A 12,974-nucleotide genomic window follows, 5' to 3' on the forward strand; every position below is an offset into this window, starting at 1 on the left:
GGGTGAAAAATTCATATGCATTTTGCATTCTGCAACAAAATGCATCCCTGTTTGTTTTAATGTGCAACGTTTTCCAATATTTCCCAGTGAGCAGAAGTGACAAGCCTGGAGGCCATGCTCTTTATCCTTTATCTTCCTGGGAGCCCTTGGCATAGGGCTGGCAGCGCCTGCCAGAGAAACAGTTTCATGCATGGCCCAGGGTCCCCTCAGCAACACCCCACCACACACTTCTCCCCACCCACCCCAGCCGGATTCCTAGAAGGAAGAAGGCAGGGAAGCCTCCAGTCATGGTCGTGATGAGGTGGCTGAACCTTGACATCATGCTGAGCCAAGCCAAACCATCACACAGGGTATGTGCTGTGCATGTCTGCCAGCCTGGTGTACTCACGTTACTCAAATTCTGAGACCCAGAACATCGGAAGGCAGTGGCTAATGGCTTTAAGGGACAGAGGGATAGGGAGGTGTTATTAGACGCGTTCTCACGACCGGCCAGGAAGAACACAACAACCAGAATCTTCTACGGCAAAGCTTTATTGCTTACATCTTTATCGGGCCAGAGTGTAAGAAGCAAGAGAGCGCAAGAAGCAAGAGAGAGAGAAAAACGAAACCCCTTCTATTTTAAAGAGAACAACCATTGCCTAGGGCGCATCACTCCCTGATTGGCTGCAGCCCATGGCCGAGCTGACGTTCACGGGAAAAACAGAGTACAAGTGGTCGTAAATACCCTTGGCTCATGCGCAGATTATTTGTTTACCAACTTAGAACACAGGATGTCAGCGCCATCTTGTGACGGCGAATGTGGGGGCGGCTTCCCACAGTTCCCCCTTTTTCTTTTAATAAGAGCAAATAGGCCACCCATATTAATGAGAGTGGAGATAGAGGTCAAATCCCCAGTGTGTAGGTAAAGGAGCCATGTACAGGATTAGCTCTTAGGCTCACAGGCTTTTACCCAGAGCAACCCTGACCTGCTCCCGTGTCGTTTTGCCTGGGGGAAGGGAACTAGGACACTGAACCTTCATGAAAGATGACATGTCTCCCTAGAATAGGCTCATATATGCCGCAGAGCCTTTCCATTGCAGTGCTTAGCCTTGCAACTCTCTCGGGCTGCTGAAGCACACTCACTCTATCTCGTGCAATGAGACTAGCCTCGTGAGATATAAGAGCTGAGTGGCCAGCGACCTATTGCCTAAGCATAGATATATCAGGGGAAGCTCCATGTTCTAGTCCTGCAAGCGCCTGGGCAATAACCACCTTGTCTCTCCTAGTTTGGGCCTTAAGCTTACAGACCAATCAAAGAAGCAACACTAATCCACAGCAACGTGTATCTCCAAATAATATTAATCCCACCCAATTTTTTAAAGAAAGAAAATGCTGAGGAGATCCAATTGGGTAATCCTTTGGTCAGCGACAGGTCCAAGCGCGTGGAGTTGACCTGAAGTCTCAATTCTCGAAGGATCTGTAACATATACTGAAAAAGACTTTTTGACAAATTAGCTGCCCTAGTAAATTTAACATACTGAATGGAAATAACACACAATCCCGGAAACTTTTGTTCACATCCCTGCTGAGTTATTTGTCATAATACATCTAGTTGTTTCTGGACAAGATCTATGAGTTGATTAACCAGCATGAGACCTCTCTGTATCTTGACATTAGCTGAGGCCTGTTCATCTATGACTGTAGTCACTGAGGCTGACAAAGTGTTAATGGTGTCAGTCATCTGGACCTGTCCAGACAGAACCAAGGCTGTCTGAATTAAGGCCAAACCCAGTTCCCAGTTAGTGGTAAAAAAGCAGGAGAATACTTGAGCATTATACATCACCGTCATTGGGAGTGGAAATGTCGACATTATCCCCCAACGCTGCTCTCTCTTTATTATTGACGCCCTGGACATCACCAAGACGAGGGACATTAGTATTCCCTTGGTCAGTCTGGATTTTTCGGGTGAGTCTTTCTGGTACCCAAAATGGGTTGTCTTCATTCTGTGGGAAAACACAGATAGCTCCCCTGGATCTTATCAAGATAGGATCCGGGCCATACCATTTATTATCAAGGACATTTTTCCATTTAACCATCTCATTGGGCCTATCTGGCTCTGAACAATGACGTTCAGCCGCAGTATGGCCATGAGCATCAATATTTAAAAAATTGAGTGTAAAGAGTGCCAAAGACACCGACACTCTTGGTGCTCGGGGTACAGTCTCCTCAAAAGTTCCCCTCTTCTGTTTTATAAGATAGGCTTTGAGGGTGCGATGCGCACGCTCAACAATACCCTGTCCTTGAGGGTTGTATGGAAGTCCAGTCAGGTGGGTTACGTCCATCTGACGGCAGAACTGCTGAAATTTTTGGGACGTATAAGCTGGTCCATTATCAGTCTTAAGGAGTCTGGGTTTCCCCCAAGCACTCCATGCCTCAAGACAATGTTGAATCACATGTGAGGCTTTTTCTCCAGTTAACGGAGAAGCAAACATGATGCCAGAACATGTGTCAATGGACACATGGAGATATTGAAGTTTTCCAAAGGAAGAAACATGTGTAACATCCATTTGCCAGACCTGTAGAGGTCGAATACCGCGTGGGTTAATTCCCACATGAGGAACTGGCAAGAACTCACAGCAGCTTTGACATTGAGTAACAATGTCACGGGCTTCTTTTCTTGTCAAGGAGAAACGACTGCGTAATGTTTCAGCCGTCACATGAAAATTGTTATGAAAATTTCTTGCAGCCTCTACCGGGGATGATAGGGCAGCAGCCACCACTTTAGTGGCCTTATCTGCCAAATCATTTCCCAGAGCCATGGGGCCAGGTAGGCCTGAATGGGCTCTAACATGAGTAATATAAACAGGAGATCTTCTAGATAACAAAACTAATTGTATCTGCTGAAAAATATTGGCAACTCTACTGGAAGGCTTAATCACTCCAGCCACTTCTAAAAGATTTACTGCATTTACCACATAATAGGAATCTGACACAATATTAAGGGGTTCTAAAAAGGTTTTTAAAACTTCTAAGACCACTAAACATTCTACCACTTGAGGTGAATTTTCATTATATTGTTTGGATACCACTTTACCATTAGCCACATAGGCACCTATGCCAGTTTTTGATCCATCAGTATATACCACAATCCCATTTTTAAGTGGGTTTCTTACTGTTATTTGTGGAAACACAACAGATTGATTTTGGGCAAACTGTAAGATTGGATGTTTTGGATAATGGTTATCTATTTTTCCTGAAAAGGAGGTAACTAAAACTGCCCAATCATTAGATGCGGCTGCCAAGGTTTGAACCTGTGCAGCGGTATAAGGTACAATTAAAAGATATGGACTTTGCCCAAAGTGGGTGATTGCTGCTTTTAGGCCTTTAAGGGCAAGCTGTGCAATTGCATCAGGATACCAATCTATTATTTTAGCTGGGGATACGTTTGGATGGATCCACAACAATGGCCCATTCTGCCACAAAACTGCAGTTGGCAATTGTGCTGTCTTAAAGACACACAAACTGAAAGGCTGCGAATCCTCAATACGTTGTAATTGTGCATTCTGTAAGGCCTTTTCCACTTTTTGTAAGGCCTGGTTAGCAGCTAGAGTAAGAGTCCTAGGGGAGGAGATATGAGGATCTCCTTCTAAAATACTAAACAAAGGCCTTAACTCAGCGGAAGGAATCTTTAAAAAGGGTCTGAGCCAATTAATATCTCCCAACAGCTTTTGAAAATCATTTAAGGTATGGAGGTGATCTCTTCTTATCTCTACCTTTTGGGGCACAATCTTATCTGGGGACACCACAGAGCCCAAGAATTGTCCTGTATCAGAAATTTGGACCTTTTCTGTGGCTATCTGTAGACCCCACTGACTTAAAGTTTTAAGTAGAAAAGGATATGCCTTTTGTAGCATGGTAAGGTCTTTATGGCACAGGAGGATGTCATCCATGTAAAGGAGCAAAATTAAAGAGGGGAACTGTTCCCTCATTGGCAAAAGAGCTTTTTGCACATAAAGCTGGCACATTGTAGGACTATTGGACATCCCCTGTGGTAAGACCTTCCATTGATACCTCTTATCAGGTTTAGCAGAATAAGCTCTCTGACCCGTTAACAAATCAAAAGTCCACTCTCTCTGCTCTGGAGTTAAAGCAGCAGCGTTTGCTCGGGCCTGCGCCTGTGCCGCCTCCTGCCACAGAGCTCGCCATTCCACATATTTGGCCATACTAGGGAGAGCGGCTTTTGCAATCATTTGCCAGTCAGCAGGCGTTAGTGCCATACCAGCGAGCCTGTCTAACTGTACCAAGGTAAAATTAGCATTGGTTCCGTATTTACGAACCGACTCGGCAATTTCCTTAATCTGTACGTATTCTACCGGAGCGTGGACACGCCCACCCTCGGCTCCTTCAAAGACTGGAAATGCCTGTTCTATTTTCTTTTGTTCCTCTCGGGGAATGAATGAGTCTGCGCACTGCCTCTCTGCGCACTGCCTCTCTGCGCATTGCCCCTCTGCGCATTGCTGACGCACTACGCAGGGCGGGGGCTCCGCATAGGGCGGACCTTGAAACCGACTGCCGGGAGGTTGAACAGTACGCTGACTTTCGCCAGCCGCTTTTGGCTTTTTTCTTGACCAATTAGCTGGCTGGTAATGGGCTGCTTCTTCCTCCCAGTCTGTTTCCTCAGAGGAGGATTCTTCACTTGCTTCAGAGCTACTAAGAGCTGGCTTCCTGAGCTCATCTAGTGACGAGTATCTCCTAGAGACCTCCGCTAATCGATCTTTCTTCTTTTCCCTTTTTCCTCTTTTTCTTCTAATCTCTCTCCAGGTATTCTTACCTGACCTAAACTTTTCCTCGGGTTCAAGACCCTTGGAAAGGCCTGTATACTTATTTTGTGTACCATACTTCCTCTTTGTTCCTACTCTTTCTTCCCGCTTTACTTCTGATAGCTTGTCCTGAATTTCCTCTAGAATTTTCAGCCCTATCTTAATCACTTGATAGCATGTGAAAAAGAACAAAAGGGCTCCTAACACCAGAAAAAATTCAAGGCCAAACATACTCACTGGTACTCTCGTTCCCCAGCTGAAAAGTTCTGAATTCATACAGTTGAATCCTTCTTAACAGTCTGCTTTACGGGAACCTTTATCACCGTCGTTCCCCAGCTGATGAGTTCTGAATTCGGCAGTTGAATCCTTCTCAACAGTCTGTGTTACGGGAACCTTTATAAACGTGATCCGTAGTTCTGCTTCTGAAATGAAGTATCCCTCCTGCGCCAGTCCGGAGTTTTTTCTCGTCCCGGAATTCGGCACCAATTGTTATTAGACGCGTTCTCACGACCGGCCAGGAAGAACACAACAACCAGAATCTTCTACGGCAAAGCTTTATTGCTTACATCTTTATCGGGCCAGAGTGTAAGAAGCAAGAGAGCGCAAGAAGCAAGAGAGAGAGAAAAACGAAACCCCTTCTATTTTAAAGAGAACAACCATTGCCTAGGGCGCATCACTCCCTGATTGGCTGCAGCCCATGGCCGAGCTGACGTTCACGGGAAAAACAGAGTACAAGTGGTCGTAAATACCCTTGGCTCATGCGCAGATTATTTGTTTACCAACTTAGAACACAGGATGTCAGCGCCATCTTGTGACGGCGAATGTGGGGGCGGCTTCCCACAGGGAGGGGTTATGTTTCCTGGATTTCAGTTTGGAAAGTGAAAACATGGTGGGTACTGAAGGTAGTGAGGTCTGCGAGTGTTGCGTCCGCTCTCGACCAGCAAGAACGACACAACACGGTCGGATTCTTCTCAACAGCCTTTATTGCAGGAAGGTCTCAATGCTGCTACGGGGACCCCGGGCACCCAGGGAGGTCTGCTTATATACTCTCAGCCCCCCATCCACTCACAGCAGGCCACACCACCTCACCAGGCACGCAGCTTCAGCCAATCAGGGTGGCAGGGGCATGTCTCCACCAAATATGGACTTGTTTACACCGCCAGCATCATGGAGCACCTGCGCAGCTCTCACGATGGTCGTGGCTTATTTTCAGGTGTATGAGAAAGTCAGGTGCAAGTCATAAGACTTAGCTGCAGTCTCGGGGGGGGGGGGGGGGAATCTTGGGACTGCTGCCACACCCGCTCCTCACATGCGAGCAGTGAGGGTATGCTGGTTTGTTTGTTGGTTTTTGTTTTTTTTTGTTTTGTTTTGTTTATTAGATATTTTCTTTATTTACATTTCAAATGTTATCCCCTTTCCTAGTTTCCCCTCAGAAAATTCCCTATCCCTTCTCCCCTTCCCCTGCTCACCAACCCACCCACTCCTGCTTCCTGGCCCTGCCATTCCCCTATACTGGAGCATAGAACCTTCACAGGACCAAGGGCCTCTCCTCCCATTGATGACCCACTAGGCCATCCTCTGCTACATATGCAGCTAGAGTCATGAGACCCATCATGTGTTTTCTTTGATTGGTGGTTTAGTTCCAAGGAGCTCTGGGGGTACAGGTTGGTTCATATTGTTCCTCCTATGGGGCTTCAGTCCACTTCAGCTCCCTGGGTATTTCTCTGGCTCCTTCATTGGGAACCCAGTGCTCCATCCAATGGATGGCTGTGAGCATCCACTTCTGTATTTGTCAGGCACTGGCAGAGCCTCTCAGGAGACAGCTTTATCAGGCTCCTGTCAGCAAGCTCTTATTGGCATCCACAATAGTGTCTGGTTTTGGTGGTTGTTTATGGAATGGATCCCCAAGTGAGGCAGTCTCTGGATGGTCCTTCTTCAGTCTCTGCTCCGAACTTTGTCTCTGTAACTCGTTCCATGGGTATTTTGTTCCCTCTTCTAAGAGAGGTGCATTGTTCTTCAGCGGGCTGAGCACAGTGATAGGCTGTTCTTCAGGCTACAAAACCATCCAAGGAGGGGTGTCTGGGAGAGTTTGGAGGGAGAAAAGAGAAGGGTAAAATTATATAATTATAATCTCAAGTATAAAAATAAACCATTAAACCATCTACAATGGTAAGTTGTATATTATGCAAAAGAACAGAAACTGGACCGATGGTTCCCCGGTTAAGGGCACTTCCAGAGGACCTGCATGCATTTCCCAGCATCCATGGCGACCAGTTCACAGGCACCTGTGACTCCAGCTCCCGGGCATCCCACACCCTCTCTGGCCTCCTCAGCTGCCTGCATATGCTTAGGATACAGTCACGCAGACACATACACATAAGTAAAGAGAAGGGGGTGGTGCAAACCCGGTGACCTAAGTTCAACCTCCAGAACCATAGCATAACCGACTCCTGCAAGTTATCCTGCCCTTCACATACATGAGTTACGCATGTGCAGATAACAATTAAAAATAGATTTTTATTTAAAAAAACCAAAGTTATTACATTATCTAAAAGGCAAAAAAAAAAAAAAAAAAAAAAAAAAAGGTGATTGAAGGCCAGGTCTCTGGGTAAAACCAAACTCTCCTTGCAAGACAGGAGGGGACATACTTTTCCTAGAAAACTCTGCCCCCTCTTCCCAGAGAGCAGGCACATATGGCCCTCTGGCCGCTGGGGTCACAACCAACATCGAAGCTGAGAGGCATCCTGGAAAACAACCACCCCACCTGAGTATTTCAGAGTAGGAAACGCGCACACAAGGAAGCCAGCCTTCCAAGCTGCATAGCCAGGGGCTGGCACAAACGGATGCTTCTAAAGGCTGGGCCCGGAGCTCTGTTTGGATGGCCTGGCCCCTATTAAGGTCCAGAGTGGGCCAGGCAAAGCCTTCGGCAGAGCACCGTTTTTTCTTACCTAAGGCACCCCTCTTCTAAAGGGGTGCTCATCACCCTGCCTGCTCCCCACTCTGCGAAGGAGCTGGTTAATTAATTAATCCTTGTTAAGGGCTCAGGAACAGGCTAATGGGCGCCAGGCATTCTCATTATTATTTTTAATCAGACTTTGCAATTTTATAGCTCCCATCACCAAGGGCTATCGAGTGTTTTGTGGAGTTAATTAAGCCTGCGAGGGATGGGCTCCAAAGGGGGGCTGGGGTGGGGGTAGGGGATTCAGGCTGAGCTGTAGGAGAGCCCAGAAGTCCTGATTCGTCTCAAACCCCCCCCCCCCCCCCACACACACACACACTTTAGAGGGAGAGGAGAGATGAGTAGCAGGACAGGACAGCTACCGCTAAGCTCTGGCATCATCCGAGTGGGCCCCCAAGAGGGCCGGGAGTGGACAGGAAGGGAAGGCTATGGGGCTCGCACTGCAGGTTCTGCCTCTCATCAGGGGCAGGCTTCCTGCTGAGTAGGGAGGAGAGCTAGTGGTTAGAAAGACCTGTCACCACCCCCCAACACACACACACACACCTAACCTCCCTCCGCTGAGGCGTCCTTTCCCTTCATGCCTGCCCCCTCCCCACTCCCCCCCCCCCCCTGTATAGTATCAAACAGGAAATACTTTCTGGAGCATCCTGTGTGTGACAAGCCTGAAACCCAAACTGAGGATTGATGCGGTATATGGGCTTAGCACAAGTTGCCTGGCACTGAGACCCTTACGTCTCCTTCCTCTCCTGAGCTCTCAGCACTCCCAGTTCTGCCTTCTGCTTGCATTCTTTCTTCCTTATCCTTTTCCTTTACCCAACCCCTGCCCCATCCCGCCCCCCGCCCCCCCCCCCCCCCCCAAGGCACTAGGCTTGGGATCCGGGAATTCTGGGTAGGATCTCCTGAGGTCCTGAGGCAAGACAGGAACTAGCTTGTTCTGGCTTCTGGCCAGGATGAACTGCAGGGGTTCTGGAGCGCTAGGTTGCGGGGAGGGGCGTTCCTGTTCAGGCCGCACAACCCTTACACAGGGAGGACTCCAGATCCTCCGCCTGCCCCTGACCTCCAAGCCCTGCAGTCTTCGGAATGAAGCCTTCAAGTTGGCACCAGATCATTCCCAGAAACCGGAGGCAGAGATGGCATGACCCACGCGGGCTGCATCCCAGATGCGTTTCTGTGGAGGCAGTGGCAGGGAAACGCTGTCACTGACTTGGGGTGTTTGGAAAGCGGCAGATAATTGGGAACTGGCTATTCACAGAACTCAGGGCACTAATGTGAGGCCCCGCAGTGATCATGTTAATGGAGGGCTTGGGAGTTTCTGCTGCCAGACACCCTGGTGACTGCTGTAGAATTTTGGCAGACAGAAGGCAAAGGACGCACTGTGGAAATCACTAGAGCGTAGAGAAGCCGGCTCCCACAGCGTTCCCCAGCAGCTGTATGTGAGCCTTGGAGCGTGTGTTCTCCCAGGCAAGGTCTCTGTGCACCCTTCTTCAAATCCCTGCCTCTCCAGTAAGGGAACCCAAGAAGCAGCCTGGAGAAATGGATTCATCCGTAAAGTGCTTGTCCTGCCCTGGCCCAGCTCAAAAAATAAAGTGGAGAGCAGCCGAGGAAGAGATCTTTGATGAGCACACATGTGTGCGCACAAGCACGCGCACATACACAAACATGTACACACAATAAATATATACATTACACAGAACGCATATACACATAAAGAGATTTGCTGAAAACTGGAGCAGGTGAGGACTGTGTGTGGTTTATTATTAGACATCGGGTTAGGCACGCTAAACTGTGAGCAATATGTAGACCACACCAATATAAATATCTAATAATTTTATTATCCGATGTTTGAGTTCCTTTTAATTACCAAACGCTCAGCAGTACTCTTGTGTTTTCTTTCAGTTACTTGAAATTAATCATGGTCCGAAAATATCAAATGGAAAATTCTAGAAATGAACAAGTTAGAGCTGTCGAGATAACCCAGTGAGTGGCAAGTCCATTCAATGCCCAAGACTGAGCACGAGGGATGAAGAGAAGCAACATTCCTGTGACCTCTCTATGCTTGCTCTATGTGGCATGCCTATGCCACACCATAGGAAACAAACAGACTGTACACTAAAAATAATTTACATGATTTAAATTCTGTATCATCTTGAGCAACGGTATGATCAAATTTCAAGACGCCTGCTGTATGTTGTCTGTGATAGAAACCCCACTTTCTGTTCGGTGTGCCCACCCCTTACATACTATGGTAGGACTATCACTCAGCTCTTGTCTTGAGACTGAATGAAGGGCCTGGTGCTCAGTGCTAACGTAACAATGGCCCAGGAGTGATAATAGGACTGAGACATGTGTTCCATAGGGAAGCTGCAGGTGTAAGAAGATACTGAGAAGCAGAAAACTACATTCATACAAGTTTAATTGCCACAAGCCTTCGTGATTTTTTTTTTTTATAATAGTAGTTCTTAGTTTCATCCTGGACCTAATTTATAAATTAAAATTGATCATTGTACGCGGATAGAAGGAGAAATGTAGTGCAATATGTTTAAGGGTTAAGATACTCCCCATGGTTTCAGACACCACTTGAGGTCTTGGGCAGATCCCTTATTGATAAGAGAGAACTGATAGATCAATACTTAGATTGTATTGAAAGTGGGACTGGTTTCAATGGCCCAGAGAGTAAAGGCACTCATCACCAAGCCTGATGACCTAAATTTGATTCCCAAGACCCATTAGGAAGAAGGAGAGAACTGACTCCAGTAAGTTACACACACACACACACATGCACACAATCACACACACAATACATACATACATACATACATACATACATAAAACTTTTAAAATGGCTAACTAAAGGGCTGGAGGGATAGTTCCGTGATTAAGAGTGCTTACTGCTCTTTCAGAGGACCAGAGTTTGGCTCTCAGCACCTGTCTTGGTTAGGGATTTATTGCTGTGAACAGAAACCATGACCAAGGCAACTCTTATAAGGATGACATTTAATTGGGGCTGGGTTACAGGCTCAGAAGTTCAGTCCATTATCATCATGACAGGAACATGGCAGCATTCAGGCAGGCATGGTGCAGGAGGAGCTGAGAGTTCTACATCTTCATAGAAGGCTGCTAGGGGAGACTAGCTTCCAGGCATCTAGGATGAGGGTCTGAAGCCCACACCCACAGTGACACACCCACTCCAACAAGATCACACCTCCAAATAGTGCCACTCCCTGGGCCAAGCATATCCAACCCATCATAGCACCCATGTTAGGCACCTCTCAACAACTGATAACTCCAGCTCTGTGGGATCAGATGCCACCTGGCCTCTGGCCTATGGGAACCTGGTGCACATATGTGCACAGAGAAATTCATAACAATCACAAATAATAAAATAAACATTTAAAGGACTAAATAGCTATAATAATTAGCAAACCTTATTTTTAGATTATCAAAAATATATCCATGCACATCACCTTTTCTTTATCCTCTGAGATAGCTGCTATTACAATTGTTGTGGGTTTTTCAAAACAACAACAACAACACCCTTTTAATCCCTTCTAGAAGGCCCAGGTCTGATCAAAGCACCCACAGGGATAGCAACCATCTATAACGCCAGTTCCAAGGGTTGTGGCACTGCACAAGCTTCGATGCAGACAAAACAACTAAGAATACACATAGAAATAAATAAAAGTATCTTAACGATATAAATAGTGTTATGTATTCTGTAGCTGTTTTTCCTCATATAATTGTGAGGAGCGGGTGTGGCAGCAGTCCCAAGATGGCGCCCGGGACTGCAGCTAAGTCTTTAAGACTTGCACCTGACTTCCTCATACACCTGAAAATAAGCCACGACCATCGTGAGAGCTGCACAGGTGCACCATGATGCTGGCTGTTTAAACAAGTCCATATTTGGTGGAGACGTGCCCCTGCCGCCCTGATTGGCTGAAGCTGCGTACCTGGTGAGGTGATGTGGCCTGCTGTGAGTGGATGGGGACTGAGAGTATAAGAGGCCCGGGGTTTGGGGGAGATAGATGAGAGATAAAGTTGAAGCAAGAGAGATGAAGACTGAAGCTTGCTGAATAAACTGCTGTTAGAAGGACTGGTGGTTGTGTCGTTCTTGCTGGTCGAGAGCAGACGCGACAATAATGATGTTTCTTATCTGTATACATCAACGGGTTTAAATGGCTTCTCAACTTTAACCTGTAACATCATCTTCTATCACGATAACACATTGTATGGCATTTATCTTTTTTGTTTTGTTTTGTTTTTGTTTGTTTGTTTGTTTGTTTGTTTTTATTTTTTTTCGAGACAGGGTTTCTCTGTGTAGCCCTGGCTGTCCTGGAACTCACTTTGTAGACCAGGCTGGCATCCAACTCAGAAATCTGCTTGCCTCTGCCTCCCAAGTACTGGGATTAAAGGCGTGCGCCGCCAAGCCTGGCATCATTCCACTCTTGTGTTATTTCAAGCATGGTCACTCGTAAGCATGCTGTGTGACATGCATCTGCATCTTTGTCCAGTTCTCACATGGAGTCATGATCACCAGGTTCCATGAGGTGTGTGTTCTCCCTCAGCATCAAGTGACATCCGACACTCTCCCCAGAAGTGGCGTGAGGTACACCTGCTCCCATTGCCTAAGCTAATCTTCCCAAAGCAGATAACTAAAAACCAGCTCTCCTCAGACTTCTGATTTGCATTTTCTTGGTTACTCCCGGGTTCGAGGATCTCTTTATGTGCCGGCCAGTCACGAATGTTTCCTCTTTTGTACATTATGCCTGACTAGTCACTGCTGCTGGTTTGTTGTTTTGTTGTGTTTGTGTGCTTGTTTGTTTTAACTTGGTTCCTTCTTTCTTTTGCTACTGAATTGTGGCTTGCCTATAAATAGATTTTAATTCCCCAACAATTTATTGACTCCTGTTTAAATGCATCAAAGGTTGTCAGGTGATGATGGCACACGCCTTTAATCCCAGAACTTGGGAGGCAGAGGCAGGCAGATCGCTGAGTTTCAGGTCACCCTGGTCCACAGAACAAGTTCTAGGACAGCCAGGTTTCAAAAAACTACACACACACACACACACACACACACACACACACACACACACATGCTATAACCTACAAGAATTTCAGAATTGATTTGTTAGATTCCAGTTATGTAAAAAAATCTTCTCTAATTAAAAAAAAAATGTTTATCTGTGTTTATGTTTGCCACATATACACAGGTGCCCTTA

General features: G+C 46.6%; 1 protein-coding gene across 1 annotated transcript in view; it reads left to right on the forward strand.

Annotated features, from left to right (window-relative positions):
• The window catches only part of Snd1 (staphylococcal nuclease and tudor domain containing 1), a 454,826-nt gene extending 443,376 nt beyond the window's left edge, over window positions 1–11,450 (forward strand). The window contains exon 17 of the mRNA XM_006505142.3: window positions 9,655–11,450. Coding sequence (XP_006505205.1) covers window positions 9,655–9,702 — 48 coding nt within the window. The 3' untranslated portion in view covers window positions 9,703–11,450. The remainder of the gene's footprint in view (window positions 1–9,654) is intronic.
• The last annotated feature ends 1,524 nt before the right edge of the window (window positions 11,451–12,974 follow it).

This window comes from Mus musculus, chromosome 6, assembly GCF_000001635.26.
Source record: "Mus musculus strain C57BL/6J chromosome 6, GRCm38.p6 C57BL/6J".
Classification (NCBI taxonomy): domain Eukaryota; kingdom Metazoa; phylum Chordata; class Mammalia; order Rodentia; family Muridae; genus Mus; species Mus musculus.